General features: G+C 43.0%; 1 protein-coding gene and 1 long non-coding RNA gene across 6 annotated transcripts in view; one reads left to right on the top strand and one right to left on the bottom strand.

The window, feature by feature from the left end:
• LOC128323011 (uncharacterized) overlaps nucleotides 1–17,846 on the top strand; it is a 35,295-nt gene extending 17,449 nt beyond the window's left edge. Inside the window, exons 2-3 of the long non-coding RNA XR_008306144.1 lie at nucleotides 15,531–15,705; nucleotides 16,583–17,846. This is a non-coding gene — a long non-coding RNA (uncharacterized LOC128323011). The remainder of the gene's footprint in view (nucleotides 1–15,530; nucleotides 15,706–16,582) is intronic.
• ZSWIM5 (zinc finger SWIM-type containing 5) overlaps nucleotides 1–25,380 on the bottom strand; it is a 212,413-nt gene that overhangs the window by 134,324 nt on the left and 52,709 nt on the right. The window contains exon 2 of one of the 5 annotated variants that reach the window (XM_053245474.1): nucleotides 13,409–13,504. The exons of the other annotated variants lie outside the window; for them this stretch is intronic. Coding sequence (XP_053101449.1) covers nucleotides 13,409–13,433 — 25 coding nt within the window. The 5' untranslated portion in view covers nucleotides 13,434–13,504. The remainder of the gene's footprint in view (nucleotides 1–13,408; nucleotides 13,505–25,380) is intronic. 5 annotated transcript variants of the gene reach the window in all.

The raw sequence follows: 25,380 nt of genomic DNA, 5'->3' as shown, positions 1-25,380 counted from the left end.
CTTCTGATAATTGATTACAAAACCATGTTCCTGCAGCGCTGGATGGTGTATTGTATATCTTGATGTTCTTGTGCTTGGTTCTGTGATCTGGCGAGCAGATCATCCAAAAAGGGGTGTATTTGAATAGTTTGCATGTGCAGGTTCGCCACCAACACTGCCATTAACTTCGAGAATACCCTTGGGGCCGAGGAGAGGCCAAAGGGCATTGCTCTGTATTGAAATTGTAGGTTGTTGTAAGAAAGCCTTTGGTACCTGCGGTACTACTTGTGTATAGGTACATGTAGGTATGCCTCTGAGGTGTCTATGGAGGTGAGGAATTCATGAGGCCTGATTGCGTCCTTGATTGGCCTCAGGGATTCCATGCAGAATGATTTCTTTTTTACACAGTGGTTGAGGCGCTTGAGGTCTAGTACTACCCTCCAGGAACCATCCTTTTTGGGAACCAGAAACAGAATAGAGAAAACGTCTTGCCATGATCCTGTTGAAGGCACTGATTCTATGGCCTTTATGTCCATAGAATTGGAAATCAAGAAAAAAGAGCGTTTAGCGATTGGTAAAAGCAATAAAATGACTCTCTTCCACCCTTGCACAATAGGGAAGAGGAATAAGTAGAAAAAAGAATAGAAAAGCTACAGACCAGCCTGAGATAATTTCTGGCGCCAGACAAAACCAGGGTTTCTGGCTCCTCCTACAGACTTACAGGAAGCGAGCATGCCTTGTGTAAAAAAATTATCCCAATCCTGTCTGGAGCCATGTGAAGACCCAGGCTAAATAGCTGATGACCTCCGTCCACCGTAAGCAAAACACATTTTTACCACATTTCTTAAGAGTCTAGGAACCTAACCCCTACGATCCCATAGACTCAGTGCCTCATATCTGCTATTTTGTTACCTGCAGTAATCTGCGGAAACTGAACCCCCGTGGATAATGAGGTCCACCTGTAAATCAACATATGTTTTAATCATATATTTTCTCTCAGGATCAGCAACAGAACTCCACACCATTGGTTAGTTGCTATCGACCCTGGGTCCACTGGCAGTCCCTGAAATGTCCACAGCCCACCTCTGTATGGCACCAGAGAAAGTCTCTTGGGGCTGGTTCATTAGAACAGGACCCAAAATGCAAAGAGGGTGATGACGTGTCATGAGAATGCTCACCCTGATGTTATCTGCAGGATGTCAAACATACTTTTGGGACGTCCTTTAGTTACATGTGGGGACTGTTCATCCAAATGGCCCTTAAACACATGCTCCAAACCCCTCTTTAAACAGGTTTTAGAGTGCAAGTTAGAGGCTGCCCCACATGTGATTGATGGATGTCCAAACAATGTGTCAAGGTGTCCTTCAGATGACATCAGGACAGACACACTCATGGTACATTGCCACCCTCTTCAAGTGTTGGGGACGTATTTGAGTGAACTGGCCCTTGGTCAAGAGAGAGTCTCTGCATGCAATTGACTCCTCTGAAAATGAAAACTTTGCCCCAGAAGCTTCTGTGTAATCACAGGGGCCTCTGGGTAAAAGTTCCAATTTCTACATGGGCAGGCCAGAAAGAGGCTGACTAGGAGAAAGGCCCATTAAGGGCCCTCTCAAACATGGAGCTAGCCATCTGAGAAAAGGGTAACATTGCAAAAGGTACCATTACCGCTGCTAACTTGGCAAAGAGGCACCTTTTAATGTGTTAATTCTCTTTATTTAGCAGGGGGAGAGTAAGTGGCCCTATCCACCCCCAGCACAGTACCTCCAGTGACTGTTGCTGGTTTCTATCTTATGTTTCTTTTTAGATTGTGAGCCCTTTGGGGTCAAAGATCCGTCTTATTTGTTTATTATTTCTCTGTGTAAAACACCCTGAGCCATTTTTGGAAGGGCGGTATAGAAATTGAATAAATTTTTGAAATACATTTTTTGCAATATAAATATTTAAACTGATAAATTAGATTTAGGGGATGGAAGAATGCTTCAAGTCAATTCTTCCTCTTTTAGTGAGGACATTGGGCTATGCTAAATTCAGTGTCAACATCCCACCCCAAATAAAACACCTACTAATTCTTGAAAATCAGATTGTTCCTTTTTTTAAAAAGGGATGCAGACCTTGCCAAATGGAGAATCCAACTTTTCAGCATTAAGTCTTGAGGAATAAGTACATCTTAATCTAATTCTAAAATGAGGTTAGGGAGGAAGACAAATGAGCTTCTAAAGAAAGCACATTCTTTAGTTTTGGGGCCATGACAGAAAAAGCCCTGCTCCTAATGGAAGGAAGGAAGCCTGAGGAAAGGCCTCATTGGCTAATCTTAAAAAGACTGGGTTGAGATGCTGAATTCCATATTTGGCAAAGTTTGAACTTCTTTGTAAGGAAAGAGATATTGTCCAGTTTTCAAAAGTTAGCAAGTATTGATTAAAACTTATTTTTAAACAGAAAATAAAGTCTGAGCATGTGTCCTTTTCCTGGCTGCTTCCTGAACTTAGGAGTGAGCAAAAGGAACAGGCGGAGTGGGTGGCAGCAGCTATGTGAGATGCCTGCTGTTCACACTGCCCTACGGGCACCATGACACAATTCACTAACAGAGACTCACCCCAACTGAGTGAAAATGGTGCTGACATCACCCTCTGTGTTGTTCATACCTCTTACAAACAGTAGTCAGACTCTCTGTGCTGTGTGAGATGAGAGCTGACATGTCAATCCTCTAGGACCCACATATGCACTTTGAAAGGGATGGTGGCCTGGGGGCAGGCAGTCGCTGCTGCTACAGAGCTGCTTCTGGAGCCTGCCTGAGATCTGACAAAACTATAAGCAGTCTGGGCAGACTTCTGAGCAAGTGGCGCCCCTGCTAACCTAGACTATGGGGCAGGAGTCAACTAGAAACAAAGCACTGCATTTGGTGGACTTCCTGGAGGCATCTGGCTGGCCATATCATGGGAAATACAAGACGATATTAGACAAACCTGTGGTCTGATCCAGCAGAGCTCTTTTTATGTTCTTATGCAAGAGCCATGAAGAGCTGTCATGTCAAAGCAGATCAGCCAATGGTATCAAGAGAGCCTGGCAAGCTGACTAGACTGTAGGGTCATCAGGCATGGTAGAAAACTCACAGCCCACCATACAAACAAACCCTCATCTAGTAGCTGATAACCACTGATAATACTTGTGGGCACCTAAGAAGCAATCTGAATGCTACTTCTCACTGTATATTTTCTACGTGGATACAATATAAGAGTACAAATTCACATGTAGTGCCTGTGATATGAAGAGAACATGTGTAGAAAATGCTGCATTTTTCTTTGAAATACATGCAAGCAGGAAAGAATTAAAATTCTGATCTCTATAAGTATCTCCATTCTGTGCTGGACAGTACTGTTATAATATAATGTATTGAGACACTAATATTTGAGGTTTAGTAACCGCTGCTGCTACATCGGGCAGCAGCGATATAGGAAGATGCTGAAAGGCATCATCTTATACTGCGCAGGAGGAGACAATGGTAAACCCCTTCTGTTTTCTACCAAAAGAAAACCACAGGGCTCTGTGGGCGCCAGGAGTCGAAATTGACTTGATGGCACACTTTACCTTTAAAAGGGAGAGATATGAAGCATCATGAGTATAAAGCAGGGGAGACTAACTTGGTGTTTTGGGGAACGACAGTGCAAGTCACAAAAAGCTTATCCCCCAAGCCTTTAAGCATTTGTAAGTGTTTCAAGCAATTATCTATAGATATCTGGGGTTGGTTTGTTTGTTTTAATTAAAGATTCAGCTTTGAAAAATCATATTCTCAACCAAATTCAAAAGGGAATAGAATACACAGTCCTGATAATAGCTCCTCTAATCTCACATAGAGTAAAGCTAAATAATGAACAGCAATGTTTTCAGACAGACAAGTTTAAGTGTGAAACAGATTGCAGTATTTGTTTTTTAACAGAGAGGAGATTAGACCAACCATGCTAGTTAGGGGGAAGCAAAGTGTCTATCAGTTGTGGATCTTCAAGTCAAGAATGAATGCAACCTCCCCACCCCCATGGCATGCTTAAATGTAACAGAGAGGAGGTTCAATGGGTTACATGCAGATTTGTTATTTCCTCTACCCAAGTATAAAGATCAATTGCATTTTTAAAGTGCTAATGCACAAAACATCATTGATCAAAAATCATTAGGGCTTGATTGCTTAAGTCTAGGGGTGGGCAGAATCTACTTTGTTTTTTATTACAACTCCAAAATTCACTAACCAGAGCCAGCTACAAAATAATGATGGGAAAGAGATTCACTTACAATTAAGGAACAGGTACTTCTGCACACGCCTCACCCAGGAATTTATTTTTAATACCAAAACACAACAATCTACTCCTGGGTTTCCCCGCAGATGTTCTTTGTCTCTGCAGCCTAATTGTGGGAAGTCAAAAACTCTTGCTAATCTACTGAAATCACTCAGATCTATCAGTAGATCCTGATCTACCTTCTGCCCTCTCCAGAGTAGTCCACACTTTTAGTTTCTAAGAAAATATTTTAACATATCAGCACTACAACACTGGCCAGTAATGCATAGGGATGTGCATGGAACCGGTCCGGTGCTTCTTTTCTGGAGTGCCGGCCGAACCAGTTCCATGGACTGACGTCGGAGCCAGTTTGAATGCAGGGGGTGGGTCAGCCTACCTGCCAGCCTCTGCCCTGCTGTTCTTCCCCTGCCGGCGCTCTCTCCAAAAGTGAGTGAACGGGGCAACAGTCCCATGCACCAGCTTTTGAAGAGAGCGTCAGTGAGGGAAGAGTGGGGCCTGGCAGGTAGGCAGCGCCTTCTCTGCCTCTTAAGGGAACCCCCCACCCCGCCCTCCCGAGACTGCACAGAACTGGTTCTGTGCATATCCCTAGTAATGCAACCACAACACATATTAGTAAGTGGGAGGATGAAGAGAACAACAACATTAAGGCATATGCACAACTACAAATGCAAAGAATCATTAACAGAAATATCTACATAAGAATCTCTATTAGCCACTGAAGGTAAGAGAGAGACAAATACACTATGAAAAAGAGTAAGAATCAATGTACATATGTAAGAGGGGAAAGTGTGTAATAGTCAAAACAGACAAAACTGCCCTAACCACAATACCCCAACATTAATACAAATAAATCCATGTATAAATCCATAAGACTTTAATCCAGGGGTAAGCAACCTTAATAAATTGTGGTTTGGGATGATGGGAATTGTAGTTCAACAGCTGGAGAGCCAAGGTAATCTACCCCTGCTTTGACCAATATAGGCTCTTTTATAAAATTAAGAGGCATCAAACCCCCAGGATTAGGTTTTATGGTTTGGTGCCTAGCTACACACACATGGTATACTGACTTTTGTGAAACTAAAATATTCCCAAGCTCTCCACAAAAATTCCTTCCTACTGAGCTGTTTACACATCTTTTTTTTATGGTTCAACAGAATAAAATGTTTCAAACACTTAATTTCAAAGTCGTATTTTGTCACTCCTCTAAGTAGAAACAGGCACATAACTGTATCACACCCAAATACCCAAACCAGAGAGAGAAGCTGGGGCGGGGGGGTGGGGGATTCCGTATAAATATAGAGAAGTTGGTGAATAGCAATGCTTTGGTACTTGACACATTGATATAACGCCTGTCTTTCTGGGAAACGAGAGATTGATACTGCGATATTGTTTGCACCAGACATGCAGGAGAAGCTATCACCCATCCATTGTCTGGAAAGTCTTTGTCTGGCATGCTTACAGGAATCTGGTAATATGCTAGAGAAAAAGCAGGCAGCAGAGACTCTGATCTCCTTTCTCAGAACCACCCATGCTCACATGACAAAGGGATTGAATGCTTCTTTGATTGGCTGGATATTAAGGAAACTATCCCTCTACAGGGGATAGAGAGCAGGCCCAATCTGCAGAGCAGGCCCAATTTGACTCTTGAGCAGGAAAAGGAGTTATATTCAACAACCAAAAAAGAAAAAAGGAAAGGCTGTGCCGTCAAGTCGGTGTTGACTCCTGGCTGGGACTTATTTCAGCCAAACTGGCCTACAGCTATTTCTGACTTGATAAGTTTTTCCTTTAAAGGCATATTTAAGCAGCTTCCATTCCTGTGGTCTTCTGCTGTACAGCGTTGCCACTTATGCCCTATACCAGCCTTTCACAGTCATCAGTGTACTGCACCACACTCACATGCCAAAGGACACTGGCTGGTGTGCCGCATCCAAGTGAAGTCTGCTCCAAGTGTGCAGAGTTTAAACTCCCTGCACTTGAAGCAGACTTTGCTCAGATGTGCATCCAGCCTGGCCAGCCCTGTGCAAAAAAGGGTGTGTAAATGACTAGCACAGAGGATTTTTGTGCCCCATGATGTACTGGGCACAGGGATGGCCCATCAGAGCAAAGTTGGCTCCAAGGGAGTTTAAATCTCTATGTTTGCAGCTGACTCATTCCTTTACTGGTATATAAAGGAGCAAGTCGGTTGCAAACACAAGTGTTTAAAATCCTCGGATTTGGAGCTGATTTACTCTTTTACTGGTAAAGCTGAATCACTCCTTTAAACACCAGGAAAAGGGCTCCACTTTCCTGATGCATAAGAAAGCGAGTTAATGCCAAATGTGGAGGGTGTGTGCATTTGAAACCCACACCCCAATGTTTGGAGGTGATGGCTTTGCTGCTGCAAAAAAAGGTGTGCCCCAATATTGGGTGGGGGAGAGGGATCAGGTGTATCAGGTGCAAAAAAGTTGGGAAACATTGCCCTACACTGTTCCATTCTCAGTATTATAGAGTCTCCTCAAAAGTCTTTGAGACACCAGATCAGGGGCACAAAGGGGCAAAGCCCATGCATACCAAAGCCATAGTCTCCCTTTCCAGCTGAACAGTATTTCTTCTGCTCTTTCTCCATAGTCCCAGGTTACTCAAAGGTAAGTGGCTGCTCACCATATGCTGACATCACCATCACAATCATAATGTTATAAACTAGAGAGTTCTATAATGTATTTTATAAAACAGAGCTGATTTAGCATGGTGACTAATAGGGAGGAGAGCTGATCTTGTGGTAGCAAGCATGAATTGTCTCCTTTGCTAAGCATGGTCTACCCTGGTTTGCATTTGAAAGGGAAACTACATTTGTGAGCACTATAAGATATTCCCCAGAGGGGATGGAGCTGCTCCAGGAAGAGCATCTGCATACTTGCATGAAGAAGGTTGCAAGTTCCCTCCCTGGCATCTACAGATAGGACAAGATTTTTTAAAAAAAAAAAAATAGGACAAGATTTTTTTAATTGAACCAACAAACTACCAAAGCATACAGTACGTTGCCAAAGCACAATTATATACAAAGTGGTTGTTTGTACATCATATATCTACAAAGATTTACACACAAGGATTTGGAAACTCACAAGGTTATGAAGTATATGCAGGTAGTACTGTAACTCGGGGATGGGGGATTACAAGGCACATCGGGTAATGGGGGGGGGGTTTACGTCCAACGTCCATTTCCATAATTTGTCCCATTGCTGTTTAGAAGAGATACTCTTGTCTTTTTGCACATAACCATACAAACTTTTCAAGAAGAGATTTACTGTCTCATCTGCGTGAACCTCTTGGTCGCGTCTTCCCTCCCTATTTCTATGCAGGAGCATTGCATAAATGACATACAGGTTTACTAACCTGATTACGAGAAGGGGAACGTTTCAATTCCCTAGTATGAGGGCACCTGTTCCGTCCTGTTTCCTTGAAGGATAGGGCTGAAAGAGACTCCTGCCTGTAACTTTGGGAAGCCACTGCCAGTCTGTGTAGATACTGAGCTAGATGGACCAATGTCTAACTCGGTATATGGCAGCTTCCTAAGTTTTTATGTTCCTGAGCTGCAAATCAGCACCGTACTGGCTCAGATCTCACCTCTACCATGAGCTCAATAGCTAGCCTTAAGCAAGATGCTCCCTCTCAACCTCAGATACAATATGGAGATGGTGTTTACTTACCCTACAGAGTTACTGTACAAGATGATAATACATATGAAGTCTTATAAAACTTGAAGTGCTATACACATGCTTAGTAGTAGCATTATTTTTGGATGCCCAAACTCACTTTGTGAACAGCTTTTGCCAACGTAGGAAAGCTAGACAAATTAGCAAAGGAGAGGAGGCAGTTGGTTGTGGGACTATTCTTGAGAAATTAAATTGAATTCCCCTCATCTTTCTACTCATGCAATCAGAGTTAACCTATCTCAGATATTATCCACCACAGAGTTCAGCTTGTATAACTCTATTCATGGGCCAGTTCGCACAACCATCAAGCACATGAAATAAGGACTGGCTCATGCCAAAGGTGGTGCTGGGGGATGCCTGCTCCATCCCTTGGCCTTTGGGGCGCCACAAGGATCTATTTTGTCCTCCATGCTGTTTAACATTTACATGAAGCCCCTGGGAGAAGTCATCCGTAGGTGTGGGCTGCGGTGCCATCATATGCTGATGACACCCAGCTCTACCTGTCTTTTAAGTCAGCAGACACCAGGGAGGCAGTGGATGTTCTGAACCGGGGTTTGGAGGCTGTTCTGGACTGGATGGGGGCAAACAAGCTGAAACTCAATCCAGATAAGACGGAAGTGCTCCGTAGAACTGATCATCCGAGTAAGGAGTTAAATCTGGTCTTGGAAGGGGTCATGCTCCCTCTGAAAGACAAAGTCCGCAGTTTGTGGGTACTTTTGGACCCAACATTGTCCTTGGAGGCACAGGTGGCGGCGGTGTGCAGAAGCGCCTTTTACCAACTACGGCTGGTACGTCAGCTGCAACCCTACTTGGAGAAGTTAGACTTGACCTCGGTCACTCATGCATTGGTAACATCCATATTGGACTACTGTAATGCACTCTACATGGGGCTGCCCTTGGAGACTATTTGGAAGCTTCAGTGGGTTCAGAATGCTGCTGCAAGGATGCTCATGGGTGCAAGGCACTTCACGAGTATTACACCCATCCTGTGTCAGCTTCATTGGCTACCGGTCTGCTTCCGGGCTAGATTCAAGGTGCTGGTATTGACCTTTAAAGCCCTACATGGCTTGGGGCTGGGGTACCTATCGGGCCGCATTCACCCATATGAATCTGCCAGGGCCCTCCGCTCATCATCTCAGGTCCTGCTCATGGCCCCGCCACTAACAGAGATCTGGTTGGCGGGGACTAGAGGCAGGGCCTTTTCAGTTGTGGCCTCTCAGCTTTAGAATGCCCTCCCTGAAGAGCTTCACCATGCTCCCTCCCTCAGTGTTTTTGAAAAACATCTTAGAATGCACCTTTTTAAGGAGGCTTTAGCTTTTTATAATTTTTAGTTTTTAGCTTTTAAAATAAGCTTTAATTTGAAGCTAATAATGACTGTGGTTTTTAATCTGACAACTTTTTTGTTGTTTCTTTAATTTAGTTAATTTTATTGTATCTTGTGTCTATCTTATTGTTGTGAGCCGCCCTGAGCAGTAGTGCATTGGAGGGGTGGGGTATTATTATTATCATTATTGATAACAATAATAAATAATGCCAAAAGCATACCTACCCTCACATCACTGCAAGACATCCCGATGCACTGTCAGGGCATCCTAATCACATAAAGGGGGAGTGCATGTAGAGGGGTGATTCAGATAAACACACACACCCTTACATGATTAAAAGACACCCAACAGCACACCAGGATGTCTTGCAGTGACATCAGGGTAGGCATGCTCTTGGTGCTGCCCAGTCCTGATCACATGTACTGGCCGGTGCTCATGCAAACTGGCCCAAAGTTGTACAAGTGTACAGTTGTTTATATATTCATTCATATTTTTGGATGGATGACTGTACCTGCATTCATTTTAAAAATGAACCTGGTACAGGCCTGTCCTGCCTTCATGGGGTCAGCAAGATGTGGGTCACCAAGCTAGAACAAATGCAGGCATGCTTGCTGGGCTGGTAGATGGTCAGGCTCAGTTGAGAGCAGGGCGATGCTGAGGCTAGATTTCAAAGTTGTCCAATACTGAGACTTGTTCAAGGGGGTAGTTCAGCAGTGGGGTTGGGAAATGGGTACAGGGAGCTGGAGTTAGGGAGCTGGAGTGAGCAGAGCTGTTGTATCATCAACCATCTTGAAACTCTTAAGAGGGATTTTTAGGGTTCCAGTTGATTGCTAGTCTCTAAAGCACTACACCTAGAACTGGTCATGAGTAAGGAGGTAATACATTTATTCTTGTGACCACTGGTCATAACACAACATAAAGAGTTCTCCTTCATCTGGGTCTCCGTGAGGGCTGTGCTAGGGTCCTGAAGTCTTCCTCAAGCTGGGGTCCTTCCTGGGCCAAGCTGGGGTCTTCCCTGGTCTGGGACTCTTCAGGGACCACATCAGAGTCCTCCGCTAAAGATTCCCCTTGGGCCATACCAGGGTCTTCCTCCTCCTTCTCCTCGGATTCCCCAGAAGCAGAGTCGGGCTAGATCTGGACAAGGCCCCTCAAATGCATGGTGCAGATACAAAGTGTATTGCTGTGCATGTGTTAAACATAACATGTGAATAACTGTACCTGTGTACAGATCTGCATCTGTGTATACTGTATACTTGTTGTACAAATGTCAAACATAATATGTGAAAAGGGCTTCTGTTTTCCTCTCCCAACTCACGTGTGCACATGCTTTCTCATGCTCACAGACGCATATACTCACAAAGGAGCTTTCTTGTTGTTATAACCAAACAAAAGACAGAGCCTCAACAGGACCTCTCCCTTTAGTGAATTTGATTTCAGCTCAAGTGAATATTCATAAATTACTCCTGCTCTACTTTGCAGAAAACATCAGCGGGCAAACACAGCAGATGATTGAAGAGGCCCCAAACAATTTTGATTACAATCCCCCTCACCTTAATCATCTTTTATATCTATTTAAATGCTAAATACTATATATGGTCATACCCCATCCCTCCCCCAGACTGATTATTGTTGCTTTATTCTTTTATTATAACGTTCTCTCTTGCTTCTGCTATGCATTCATTTTTTAAATGAACTTTAAGAAGAGAGAGTGTGTTGTCTGGATAGAAAATTACATTTGCATGCTTGAGAGATGCCTGAGGGGCTCTCTGTGGGTTTTGGCAGGGATCCTAAGCTTGGTGAGGGAGGAGCACTCATTTGATTTCCTCTTCCCTTCCCAGCCCCTCCCTCTCCCCCTTTCTTTCCATATTATATACGTCGAGTTGATTTTGCTTTTCTTTTTCTGCATGTGCAAACCACTTGAAGAACAATGACACAGATTAGGCGCCCTCCTTAGGGCTGTTTATGAAAGCAATTGTAGAGTTCAGCAAAGCAGAAACATTGCATACAGTAATTGGACATTTAATTACTAATGAAGCTAGCAACTTGATATTTTTTTCTGAGGGTCTGAAGTAATCTGACAAGTTCTCCCATCCCTCCCCCCAAAAAGCTCTTTAACTACATTCTTAATAACCATTTCAGATAGCTCTACTAGGCAAACTAGGGGTTTAGAAACCCTCCCACCCTTTATTAAATCAAAAATAAGATAGATTTGTTTTAGTGTCTAAAAACTGGGTCTGGGCCAATTGGGCAAGGGGAAGCTGAACAGCATTCACACCCTTAAGCAACTGAAGCTAAATCTCCAAAACAAGGAGGTTGGGGGGCAAAGCGTGAGAATGCACAGCAGGTTTCAGCAAATTACAAAGTTGAGGTGAGAGACTCATTTAGTTTATTCCAAATACTGGGTTTTATACACAAGGCAGGATCCTTCCATATACTGTGTTTCTATAAGCATCATGCTTTCCCCATATCTGAGGCATCAACCCCTCCCCTGAAACCCGCTTTCTTAGGGAACCTAATGAAGATAATTCACCAGGCAAAGGTAGCGTTTCACCTTTTTCAAAGTCAGTTTCCCCCTGACTTCATGTTAGCCAATTATTCTTCGGAAGATAATTAATTATCAACACTCTGAAGACTAGGTGACATTCATATAGCATCTCTATAGCACCCTTGCCCTACATAAACAACATCTACAAAGCCAGGACACAATTTACTGAACAAATTGTCATATGCTATTTCCAGACAATGAAGGATGTTTTTTAATATCAAGGGATACAAAACATGAACTAAGGCTGCTAGTGACAAACAAGACAACAAATTAATTGTGATTTGTTGTACAGAAATGAACTGAAAGAATGCCTTAGAATGTCCTCTTTTAAAGCACCTTCACAGGCCTTTTTCATTGCGCTTGATGGAATCTTAAAGCCAAATGTGTCTCTCTCAACACACACAATTCTATTAACCCTGGAGAAATGTTAGGCTACTCTTAAGGAATCCTGTAAGCATGAAGGACAAACCTGATCAAACTCAAAACTGTCCAAAAGCTCAATGTGAATTATAGTGTATCACTTGATATATCTCCCATGTGCCTCATTCTAAAGCCTTTGACTCTGGCCCATGATATTTTGGCACCTAAAGCACAAAATGAGGTCATTCACACAACCGAAAACTGGATAGGACAAGTGTCCTACCCAGGTCTGAGAGCTGTGTGTGCTCCCAATTTTCAGTTGTGTGAGAGCAAACAACTAGGTAGAAAGAGGGAGAAGTGATTATGTGAAGACAAGCAGTGACGGTGGTGAGGGTGTAGTCAGGTGGGCTTGGTGAGAGGCACCTCTAAAAGAAAATTAGAAGGTGCTTACAAGTTGTAACACTGCACCTGCAAGCTGTTAGTGGCACACTCTGCCTGGCTTCCCGTGTGGGGCAGTGGAGCAAATCTGAGTAGTCAGCATGGTGTTGCTGACCATGCAAATAGCCTCTGAACATGTGCAGAGGCCAGGGCTGTCCCGCCACCCTGCATGGAGCACCGCTGCTCGAGACAGCTTGCAGGTGTGGTGCTACCACTGGTAGGTACCTTCTAATTTACTTTTAAAGGTGCTTCTCGCCACCCACACTCCCGGAGCCACCCTCACAAGCTGCAGGAGGGAAAGCTGGGTAGGGCAGCTTTTCCTCCTACCTTGGTCAAAAGCTGGGTATGAAAGCTGGGCAAGTCAGCACTGTCCTACCCAGCTTTTCCTCCTACTTTGATTCCACACGATCACTTCTCCCTCCTCCTACCTAGTCGTTTGCTCCCACACAACCAAAAATGGGAGTACATAGAGCTCACAAAACTAGATGGAGAACTTGTCCTGCACAGTTTACAGTTGTGTGAATGACTTCACTGTAAATTATGATAAAAAAGAAAAAAATACATTAAAATGACATACATAATGCAGGGTATAACCTCAAGTCCTTTAATGCAGGGCTTGACAAATCCCAGGCACCAGGGAGTCATGTTGAATAGAAATTTTACTGTAGCATCTAGAACAGGATATTCAGAGAGTTACGTAATAAAATATTTATTTCTCCCAGGCAGTCCTGTTTCTGTTCTAAGTATATTTCTTGTAAAGAAGATAAAGAGAAGTCCATTTACCCTCCCACTTCACAATGTCTGTCATGAAGTCCAGTAATTCCAAGGGACATGTTGCCAAGTGTCCATATTCTGGCTTCTAAATGTTGGGGCCAGCTCCTAGAGCCAAAGAAAAATGGTCAAGGTCTGCTTTTATATTATGCAATACTTGCCACCTAATGGCCTGACTGGACAGACAAATGTTATTTTTAAAAAATATGTTATTACAGTTTTATACACATACATACAAACATACACCTCTTTCCTTTCCATCCATAGACAGATCAGTCATTTGAGCTTATATAAAGGCAACTATATAAATGAAACATTAACAAACAGGAACTGCTTTACAGCAATTCCATCCCTCAAGTTTACAAGTGACTGAAAAAAATGAATTAGACACTGCTTACTACAAAGCCAAAGCAATATGGTGTGACCTTATTACTCCAAATGGTGTTGAGATCACCTAAGAACGTAAGAACAGCCCTACTGGATCAGACCCAAGGCCCATCCAGTCCAGTATCCTGTTTCAAACAGTGGGCCACCAGATGCCTCTGAGAAGCCCACAGGCAAGAGGTGAGGGCATGCCCTCTCTCCTGCTGTTGCTCCCCTGCAACTGGTATTGAAAGGCATTGTGCCTCTGAGGCTGGAGGTGGCCCACAGCCACCAGACTAGTAGCTATTGATAGACCTGTCCTCCATGAATTTGTCTAAGTCCCTTTAAAGCCATCCAAGCTGGTGGCCATCACCACATCCCATGGCAAAGAATTCCATAGGTTGATTATGCACTGTGTGAAAAAGTACTTCCTCTTGTCAGTCCTAAATCTCCTGACCTTCAGTTTCATGGGGTGACCCCTGGTTCTAGTGTTGTGAGAGAGGGAGAAAAATTTCTCTCTGTCCACCCTCTCCACACCATGCATAATTTTATACACTTCTATCATGTCTCCCCTTAGTCACCTCTTTTCCAAGGTAAAGAGCCCCAGATGCTGTAGCCTAGCCTCATAAGGAAGGTGTTACAAGCCCTTAATATTTTGGTTGCCCTCTTCTGCAACTTTTCCAGTTCTACAATATCCTTCTTAAGATACGGTGACCAAAGCTGTACACAGTACTCTAGATGCAGCCGCACCATAGATTTGTATAAGGGCATTATAATATTAGCATTTTTATTTTCAAACCCCTTCCTAATGATCCCTAGCATGAAATTACCCTTTTTCACAGCTGCTGTGCTCTGTGTCGGCACTTTCAATGAGCTGTCCACCACAAGCCCAAGATCTCTCTCCTGGTCAGTCACTGAAAGCTCAGATCCCTTCAGCGTATATTTGAAGTTGCTCTCCGCCAGGTCAGCTAGTAGTCTTTTAAAAGCTCACCCAAACTATAGCCGTGAAGGAGGCTTTTCCTGGTTTTGGACAGCACTCAAAAAATCATGACTTTAATGAGATGGCTGAACATGTGCTAACCCTACTTGGGGTGAAACAGCTCTGTGAAACATAAACGGATATTTGAATATGTAGTTTGAATATAAAACTAAATTTTTACTAATATATTTTATTAAAATATTTTTACTTCAGTTTCCATAACAGAACCCTCAAGGTAGCTATTCTAATACATACAGGTATAAAAATGGTTTATATTTCATTTAGCTTTTTTTAAAAAAAAGTATCATCGAGGCTATTCCCACGAGCACTGAAAAGATGGTCTAAGGGAGCTTAACCCGTTTTCCAGTGCTCGTGGGAACCACTGGGCTCGCAGGTGAGCCCAGTGCTTCCAAGGTGGCTAGCCTTCCCCCAAATGAGGTTAACGGAGCGAGTGCTCAATTAACCTCATTTCTTTGTGGATACCCCATGTACTCGTCAGGAGTACATCGATGCTCCAGGATGCCCCAATCGTCTGCGGGTAGAGCGGGCTAAGCCCACTCTCCCTGCAGACCTCATTGAGGCACTTCACAGCAATAGTATGAAGCACCTCAGTATCTTCAAGGGATACTAGAGTAAAAGCAACCTTATTTGTTTTCTGCAACTGCAAACTTTTTTCCTGCAAAACTTATGTTATTTCAATATGCTTTGTAAGCTAACACATCTTAATTCAAGCTATCATGTCATTTGCTGCCAGTCAGACACTATAGTAATTCCTTCTTCCTAATACATGAGCTGCCATGGATATCACAGATCAACACTTCAGGCTCAAGCAGACAGAGATACGTTTTTTAAAAATCCTGGTTTAATCACAGATGACAACAGTGAGATGACAACAGAGAGATGACAACAGAGAGATGACAACAGTGCTACCAAAAATGAAAAATACTCATGGAATCCCATAGGAAAGGTAAATTGATTTCAGTTTAAATATGATTACACTGTATATTTTTAAAAGCTCCCTAATGCAAGGTGGGTTTAGCCCCAAGTGTAATTTATAGGCTTTGTTCTTTTAGTATCAAATAAGAGCCATCTTATTTGTTATTTCTCTTTGTAAACTGCCCTGAGCCATTTTTGGAAGGGCAGTATAGAAATCGAATTTTTTATTATTATTATTATTATTATTATTATTATTATTATTATTATTATTATCTGGAAGTCATTGGTTATTTTGAAAATACTTCTGCAGGAAAATTCTCAGAATGCCAAAAATTTCAAATTCTAAGACTGAAAAGAACTACAGACTCAAAGAGAAACAATTGACACCTTCAGTTTTGTTCCATAGAGAACTATGATGTACTTTGATGCTTCATGTACACACTAAGGAAGACAATATGGCCCAGTGAAAATAAATTAGAAAGTCATTGACTTTACTGGGACAAGTCCTAGAGCTTTGCTTCTTGAAGTCTGGCCCAATTTTCCGGCTAAAGCCACCTTGCAGTTGGCAAGCTGGTCAGTTAGAGTTAGACCTAACTCTACCTCTTAGTTGTCTAGAAAGAACTAAAGATTGGTGGTGCTGAGTTTGTGTACTGTTCTGCACCTTACATTTCCATACTGTGTAAGGAAATGAAGATGCAGAATTCAATTTCCTGAGAACCTGTACTTATCTTTTCTTAAAAAAAAAAAAAAAAAAAAGACCAGTACTTACAGGGCAGGGCTTCAGTGCCTTGTATTACTCCTTCTTGTGGTTAGCAGAAGCAGAAATATGTAAAATAAGAGAAACTATAAAAATCAACTTAATTTGTATAATTTAAGCAGGTCACAGAATTCTGCTTTTCTTTTCACAGACCTTGGATTACTTTGGTGCAGATTAGGTTTTTCTACCGTGTTTCTTTTTAGACTGTGAGCCTTTTGGAGACAGGGAACCAAAGAATATTGTTATTCTTTTTAAAATTTAAACCGTTTTGAGAACTGTTCATTGGGAAGCCAAGGGGCAGCTTCCGACGAGTCCTTGGCTCCACTTACTCACGCCACGAAAGGCCAAGCAAGTGGCTCGGGAGGCATACAGGTGCTTGCCCAAACCCAAAGCAGAAGGACTGTTGACATGGCCGACCACTGGGCTGGGCGACTCCTCGGGCGCTTTCTTGCCCGAAAGTGCCACAGCAGCTCCAGCTGGCCCCAGACGAGTCTCTCCTGGTAATCCCGGCTCCCTCCCTACTTTCTGAGAGCGGGCAGCCCAGCACCTGCCCAGCTGGCCGCGCGGAGCCAGCAACCAAAGTAAGGCACGCCCGGCGGACCTTAGAAACGCTGGAGGAACACCTGAACAGGCTGCGTAGAAGAGGAGGAGGAGGCCGCCGGACTGCAGCCAAAGAAGTATCTTCGGAGGGAGAAGAGCGAGCCCGGAGTGGAGCAGCGATTCGTTCGGGGTTGTATTGTGCAAGAAAGCAACAAGTGACAGGAGCCATGCGTGTGGATGTAACTGGCTCTCTCCTTTTCCCAAATCCAGCAACAGGAAGCCCAACGTTGTTTGTTTACTCAGAAGGAAGTTCCACTGAGTTCAATGGGACGCCTCAATCATAAAATGTGTAGCCACATGCAACCCTTTAAGTCCTCCTAAACGTAGTGGATTTGGCTCCAGTTAGTGTGCATAAAATTTTGCAGCCTTCACCTGAAGAGATGGATATACATATTGAACGTTAGAAGCAGCCCAGTCCTGCTTACTCAGAAATGAATCCCACTGTGTTTAACTTCAGTAGATTTACTTCCAAGAAAACACACAGAACTGTAACCTTAGGCTGTCACTTTCTTCCTTTGGGGCTTCTGTGCTCATTTTATTGTATTGTTTATTTTAAATAAATCTTATTTTTAATTAATTAATTAATTAATTAATTAATTAATTAAAAAAGAGAACTGTTCATTAAAAAGCAGTGGTAGTAGTAGTAGTTTTGTTTTTAAGAGCTCAGAATACACAGAGTCACTTGCCTTCTTTGTTTAACTGTACTTCAAGTCAGTAGTGATGTGCACAAACCGTTTCGGAGGCCATTATAGAGGCCTCCAAACTGGTTTGGATGTGGCCTGGTCTGGTGGTCTGGCACCGGGGGAAAGGATGTCTCCCTTTAAGGGTGTGGGGGGTTGTACTTACCCCTCCCGCTGCTTTTCCCCATCCGGCGCTCCATTTTTAAACAAAGTTTTTGAGACGGCAGCATTCCTCCCTGCCGCCCCTGCCTCCGTTGTTTTCTGGAAATACTGGAAGTAGCCGCCGCGCACGTTGCATGCGTGACGTACACACGCAACGTGCGATGTGTGTGGTGCGCACACAGCGACGGCAGCGGGTGCACGTGCAGTGCGGCGGAAGCATACACAGCGGCTACTTCCGGTATTTCCGGAAAACAATGGGGGTGGGGGTGGGAGGGAGGAGCGCTGCCGCCCCAAGAACTTTGTCAAAAAATGGAGCGCTGGAGGGGGGGAAGCGGCGGGAGGGGTAAGTACAACCTCCTCGCCCTTAAAGGGAGACACCCCCCCAGCACCGGACCGCATCTCCGCGGTTCTGTGCACATCCCGACAAGTCAGCTTGGACTTGCAAATTCAGGCACATATGGACATGAGATTCCAAATGCCTACAACCAGAATGAAGCAGAGTTCTTTTCCATCAAAGATTATATCAGGAGCAGGGGGTGTAGCTATAAGGGCCCCCCAGCTCCTGAGAGGCCCCAGCTCCACCCCTCCCTATTTTCATCATTATATCTCTCTCCGAGGGGCTGCTGGAGAGAGGGGCGAATATGGGATTTCTCTCCCCTATCTATACCCTTGACCAGGAGATCCAGTGACAGTCCTCCCACATTACACCTAATTTGGCCAGAGAAAACTGGAAACAGAAGCCATAACAACATATAGGAAGAAAAGCATAGCAAAACATATTTCATTCAAAATTTAGAGAGGGAGGTAGGGGTGTGAGTGAGCAAGGAATGGAGAAAGCATTTCTGTGGAGTTTTGATACAATATTCCGACAGGCAAGGGTTTTTTTTTTTTACAAAATGAGATCTTATGTGAAATGCCACAGAGCTTTGTCTTCAGCCCTGTGCTGATCAACATTTTTATAAATAACTTTAATGAAGGAGAAAAGAGGATTCTTTGCTTATCAAATGTACAGATGATAACCTGAAACTGGAGAGTTGGATAAGATAGCTAACACCTGAGAAGAGAAAATCAAGATTCAAAACAATCCTGACAGGCTTAAACATTCAGCCAAAACCCAAAAGATGATGTTCAACAGAGATAAATTCAAAGTCCTGCAGTTAAGTAAGAAGCACAAGATGGGTTGACAGCAGTATATGTGAAGAGTACCTGCAGAAGGTGTCTTAGTGGACCACAAGTCAGTAGTGACTTGCAGCTGCTAAAAAAGCTAATGCCACTTTAGGTTGCATTAAAAGAGGAATAGTGTCCAGAACACAAGGAATGAGAGTCCCGTTCCATTCCACACTGATCCGACCTCAACTAGAAAATTGGATACAGTTCTGGGCACTACATTTTAAAAGGAACACTGATAAGCCGGACATGGTTAAGAGGAGGGCAACAAAGATGGTAAGAGGTCTAGAAACAAAGTTCCATGAAGAGTGGATAAAGCTCCTGGGTATGTTTAGCCTGCAGAAAAGAAGAGTAAGGGTAATGATAGAGGTTTTCAAATATTTGGAGGGCTGTCACAACCAAGCACAAAACAGACTTGTTCTCTGTTGTAGCAAGAACCAACCAGTTGAAATGACAAATAAGCAAATTTTGGCTAGATATTAGGAGGATTTCCCTACTGTAAGCTGTTCAGTAGTGGAGGTTTTGCAAACGGAGGCTGGATGGTCATCCGTCAGGGATGCTGCAGCAGATTCCTGCATTGAGCAGGGCAGGGGTTTGGACTAGAAGACCTCTCAAGTCTTGCTACCAGCTACGCTTATTCTACCTGGCTCCCAGGAGCCTCCCTGTTGGCTTGCATCTCCAGGCTTGGAGATTGCACTTTGCATATGCTCAGGAGCTGCATCGCAGTGTGAGCTCTCCGTTTATGGTACACATGGGGGTAGGTTGCTTAGTTGGCAGTGGGCTATTTGGCAGTGGGCTACTCCTGGATTTGGCGGCAAACAAAGCAAATTGGAATGGGGATAAGATGCACCCCCTCTCCCCAGATGGGAGTCCCAGCTAAGTAGACTTGAGAGTTAACTATATCGAGTTAACCTTCAAAGATGCCCCATACTTAGAGTGAACCACCTCACTCCCCTCCTTTCACAGGAAATAACACAACTTGCTAACTAATCGATCATGCCAAACAGGGAGAAAGTAGATAAGCCAGTGAAGTAATTTTCTCCCCATCACAAAAGAGATGAGTCAGTGACGTAGACTCAAAAGTGTACTCATTGAAACGACTGACAGGATTATTGGAGAGCCCATCCCGACACGGATATTCTTTCATGCACCTGCATACTCTGATTTTCATCACAAACAGCCTTACTTTCAAAAGGCACACCCCTATTTGTTATACCCAGGAAAGAACCATCAGTAACAATGCATTCTGAACTAGCCTGTCTGGGCTCTCCTATTCAGCAAAGTATGACAATAGGTGTTGGGATATAAGTATCCCCAGTTCCATGACCCAGTGTGCTCCTTTGATCTTGCCACCTGGGACTCCACCTGGGACTCCAACCAGCAATCTTCACTTTCCCTCGTATGCTATACTTGGGACCCCACTGAGCATCCCATATGCTCTCTTGCAACCTACAAAGAGCTTGAAATCACTAACTGGATCGGTCCATGTGCCAATCCAGCCAGCTTACCTAGCAGGTGTAGGAAGCTGGGTCCACAGAGAAACCTTTCTCGCAGGCATCCCTCCCTATACTAATACTTGCAACCCTCCTGCTTTCCACCTCATCTTCCCCGAAGGACATGAATCTTCAGCTGCTTGAGGCCCTGATGCCTAGAGACAGGTGCAGTATAGCGGTTGTCCGGCTCTCAGGACCCCGCCCCCCAACTATAACTTCATTTCAAACGTGATCCTTCCCCCCCTCTCTTAGCATCTTTCTCTTGCCCGCCTGCAAAACTTACACAATTAGACTTTAAGCTAAAATGCCTCATTGTAGTTGGTTTATATAGAAATGAACTTTATTGTTCTTTAAGTTAGAAACGCCTCGTTGTAGTTAAATTGCTTAGTAACGTGTTCTTATTGCTCTAATCACACCATTCTCTTCCTGTACCCCCCTTAATTTTAATAAATTCTTATTTTGATTTTGAAACTATATCCTTGCCTCAAATCCAGTCATTTTTTGAGTCCAAACATTTGCACAAACTAAAAGTGGTGAAGCTGAACCCTTTAACAGCTAATTCCCCACACAAGCCCGAATACTGGGGGTGCCGACCAATCACCCCTGGGTCAGTTTCATTAACAATCTTAGATCAGTTTCATTAACAGTCTCTTCCAACACTAACATTCTATTTTTCTATGGTAGTGATAAGATTTTTGCAAAAATTAGCACAATGAGGTCATTTGCACAATCAAAAATTGTGTTCTACCCAGATTTGGGAGCTGTGTGTGCTCCCAATTTTCAGTTGTGTGGAAGCAAAGCAGGAGGAAAACCTGGGTAGAAGTGACTGTGTAGAAGCAAGGCTTTCTTCCTACCTTGCTTCCACACAACTGAAAATTGGGAGCATACACAACTCCCAAACCCAGGTAGTTGATTGTGTGAATGATCTCAACATGTCAGTTATGAGCAATTACAGGAAACATGTAGCAGGAGTATTTTCCTTGCCACGAGTGTTAAATAGCCGCAGTGTTTTCCTTGACAAAGATATCTAATCAATTTCCTTGCCCAACACCACAGAATTAATTCCATAGTTTAACCAGTCCATCAATTAAAGATCCTAGGAACATGCCTTGTGCAGAGAAATGTCAGCCAGTTAGAGTGCAAGCAATCAGACTGTTTTGTCAATCAGTAGCAATTAATCCTCCTGTAAGCAATATACCAATTTAGAAGTGCAGAATTCAGCCTTCAGCTTCTCCTTATTCTAATAAATATATTCAGCTGTGTACTAAGCCACTATTAGCAAACGACGGAGCCTGCTTTTCATGGATCCCTCAGATCTAACTGTAAGCAGCAACCTCATTTCAGTAAAAGAACCACAACAAGCAACTCATTCAAAGCTGAAATTAAACCATCCGCAAATATTGCTTTAAAAACTAAAACAAAAACATTTCCTTTGCCTGCATTTATTAATAAAGAAAAAATGAAGGACCTTTCTACACATCACCTGGCAGCTAATACAGGCTTGTGACCAATTGTACACTTCACAGGGAGCTTCAACTAAGCCTGCTCTCTGGCAAACATGTCTATGTAATACATATACTTCCAAATGTATTTGATCTCCTTCACATCCGGTATTCCACTGTTAGGCTACCTACGTATTTAAGTGTACACCAAAAAATGTAATATATGAAATAGCCTTAATACACTAAGCTTGGTGCCCAAATGCAAGGTAGGAGGAAAACCTGGGTAGAAGTGATTGTGTGGAAGCAAGGCTTTCTTCCTACCTTGCTTCCACACAACTGAAAATTTGGAAAATTGAAAATTAATCAATTGATTGATTAAGTGCCATCAAGTCAAATGTAATAAATAAATAAAAATAATAAGTCGGTGTCAACTCTTAGCAACTACATAGATAGATTCTCTCCAGGATGATCTGTCTTCAACTTGACCATTAAGATCTCAAAGTGATGCATTCATTGTTGCCATAATCGAGTCCATCCACCTTGCAGCTGGTGATTCGCTTCTTCTCTTTCCTTCCACTTTTCCCAGCATTTATGGACTTCTTGAGGGAACTAGGTTTTTGCATAATGTGTCCAAAGTATGATAGTTTCGAGCTTGGTCATTTGTGCCACAAGTGAAAATTGTGGATTGATTTGTTCCATGATCCATTTGGTTGTTTTCCTGGCTGTCCATGGTATCCTCAAAAGCCTTTTCCAGCAGCAAAGTTCAAAAGCATCAATACTTTTTCTATCGTGCTTCTTCAAAGTCCAGCTTTTGCATCCATAAGAATGTCACAGGCAAAACCATTGTCTGAACAATTCTAATCTTTGTAGGTATAGACACGTCATGGCATCTAAATATCCTTTCCAAGGCCTTCATTGCAACCCTACCAAGTGCTAGTCTGCAGCGTATTTCTTGACTGCTGGATCCTTTACTGTTGACGGTCTATCCTAAAAGGCAGAAGCTAGCCACCACTTTAGTGTCTTCATTATTGATTCTAAGGTTGGTTGCTGTACCTGTTGTCATTAGTTTAGTCTTCTTTACACTGAATTGTAGTCTCATTTTTTCTCCTCGACTTTCATTACTAGAGCTTGCAGATCATCCACATTCTCAGCTATCAGAGTGATGTCATCAGCATAGCGCAGGTTATTGATGTTAAATATTAAATATATTATAACATATATTTATAACATATATAAATATATGTTATAACATACATTTAATGTTATATATTTAAGTCTACAGCCTTGTCTTACTCCTTTGCCGATCTGGAACCAGTCTGTTTCACCATGTTCGGTCTCGACTGTGATTTCCTGTCCTGTGCATAGCTTTCTCATGAGAACAATGAGATGTTCTGGGACGCCCATTTTCCTAAGGATATTCCACAACTTGACATGGTCGACGCAATCAAAGACTTCTCTGTAGTCAATAAAGTACATATTGACTTCTTTTGGGTATTCTTTGGCTTTCTCAACAATTATCCCGTGTGCATCAGCAATGATGTCTCTTGTTCCTCAGCCTTTTCTGAAACCAGCTTGAACCTCCGGGATTTCCTTTTCACATAGGGCTCAGAGATATTTGAACCAGAGAAGCTAGATGTGAACTTCTGCAAAGATCTTATAAATTTTTCACAAAAAACAAAATGGAGACTTCTGATTATGCTGAGAAATATCTGTGTGCTAGAGTAATAACAAACTGTAACGATCAGGCAGTAACAGCCTTTCCTTTCCTGTAAAGAATGAACCGGAAGTGTACCCTGTCCTGACTGACAGGGATCAGCCACTCAGCTCACGTTGGATGGGACCTAGAGGGCCATAAGGCAGGAAGAGAAGTGTGTCTTTGTGCAGAAGCAGCTAGACGAGAGGTGAGAGAGGATGGGCGGAAGGCTTAGTGAGGAGCAATGGAATTTTGCTGCCTCACGGTCAACAGCTAGCCTGGAAAATTCTTTCATGGAAGGACATCTGCAGATCCTTGAAAGACAGGATTGCAGGAAGTTTGAACTCTCTCCTGGAGTCTGGGGTGAGTTCAAGGGGGTTGGAAGCCAGGGCTTCTGGAAATTTAGTCTAGGGAACCGTTTGCTAGTAATTTGGCATCAGAAATGTATTCTTTCTTTCGTGTGCTCCACATTTCCCTGATATTGTTCTAAGTTTGTTTATCTGTAATGCAACTAAGCTAAGAAATGCTGAGACTATGCCATTCCAACAGGGTGTTGCAAAAGTCTCTGTAAACTCTTAAAGGTGCTTTTTTGTATTTTCTTACATCTATGTTATTTGCAACAGTAACCACGATTTTTAAAGTGTGCCACCCCAATATCATCTGAGGGTGCTTTCTGAAGTATTCTTGCAGCCACTGAGTGTTCCTTTTACCTGTAACTAAAAGCTGGGAAAGCCTCAGACGGAAACAGTCTGTAGTATTTTGAATAAAGTTTATTTTTCTTTTTTTGTTCTTTACAATTTTAACCAGCCTCTTTGAGTGGATTTTTAACTCAGGAAAGGGGGGGCTGGTAAGGGGTTTACTCTGGTGCAAACACGCCTCAATTTGATTGTTCAGTAACTCTAACAAGTTTTCTCATCACGTGTACGCTTGAACATGGCGGCTTTTGTGTACCTTTCCAATAGTAAAGAGAAAGAGAATTTCCCTGGAAATTCACCCAAGCCAGGGGGAAATAAGCTTTTGATAAGTGGATGTGGTGGCAGCATATTATCTACCAGGAAAGTTTTGGGGAGCAGTCTTTGTGGGTGAAAGCAAGAGAGATGATGATTTAGCATTTTTCTTCTCCTCACATGAGCTTACTCTAAGACAAATGCTGGGTTAAATCCGCTACACAAATTGACAAATGGATCTAGTGAAGCTTGTTAGTCTATTACTTCGCTCCAAAGGGGCAAAAAATGTCAACTGTAGTTGCTACTGATTAGGTTTGCTGCTTAGGCTTGAAACTGATTTTGGTTTTCAAACTGAAGAGAGTCCGATGTGGTTCCTGCAACTCTGTTTGGGCTAGCTTCATGTTTTTAAGTTATCAAGCAAGCAAACTAATTTCCATTGCAAACACAGTTTTGAAGTCCTGGCTAGGAGAAAATTGGGGAGGCTACGGGGGGGAAACAGCAAGAAGAAGTGAGAGTAGAACAGTCCAATGTTTCTTCCATGCAAGTTGCCCCTTTCCAATGCCAGTTAGCAAATAAGAAGAAGCCAGTTTTAACACACGTTAAGCCACAGAATGTACAGTTTCAGCCTCAAATGTAGAGACAAGAGAAAACCTAAGACACTCAAAACACCTACTTCAAACCATAGCCAAAGAGATTTCCCATATGGTTCTCAAAATATATGGTGAAATTATCTCATAAAACATAGCTGAGAGCTGGATAACACAT

The sequence above is a fragment of the Hemicordylus capensis genome, chromosome 4 (genome assembly GCF_027244095.1).
Source record: "Hemicordylus capensis ecotype Gifberg chromosome 4, rHemCap1.1.pri, whole genome shotgun sequence".
In the NCBI taxonomy this organism is placed as follows: Eukaryota; Metazoa; Chordata; class Lepidosauria; order Squamata; family Cordylidae; genus Hemicordylus; species Hemicordylus capensis.
This window is presented reverse-complemented; position numbering and strand designations above follow the sequence as displayed.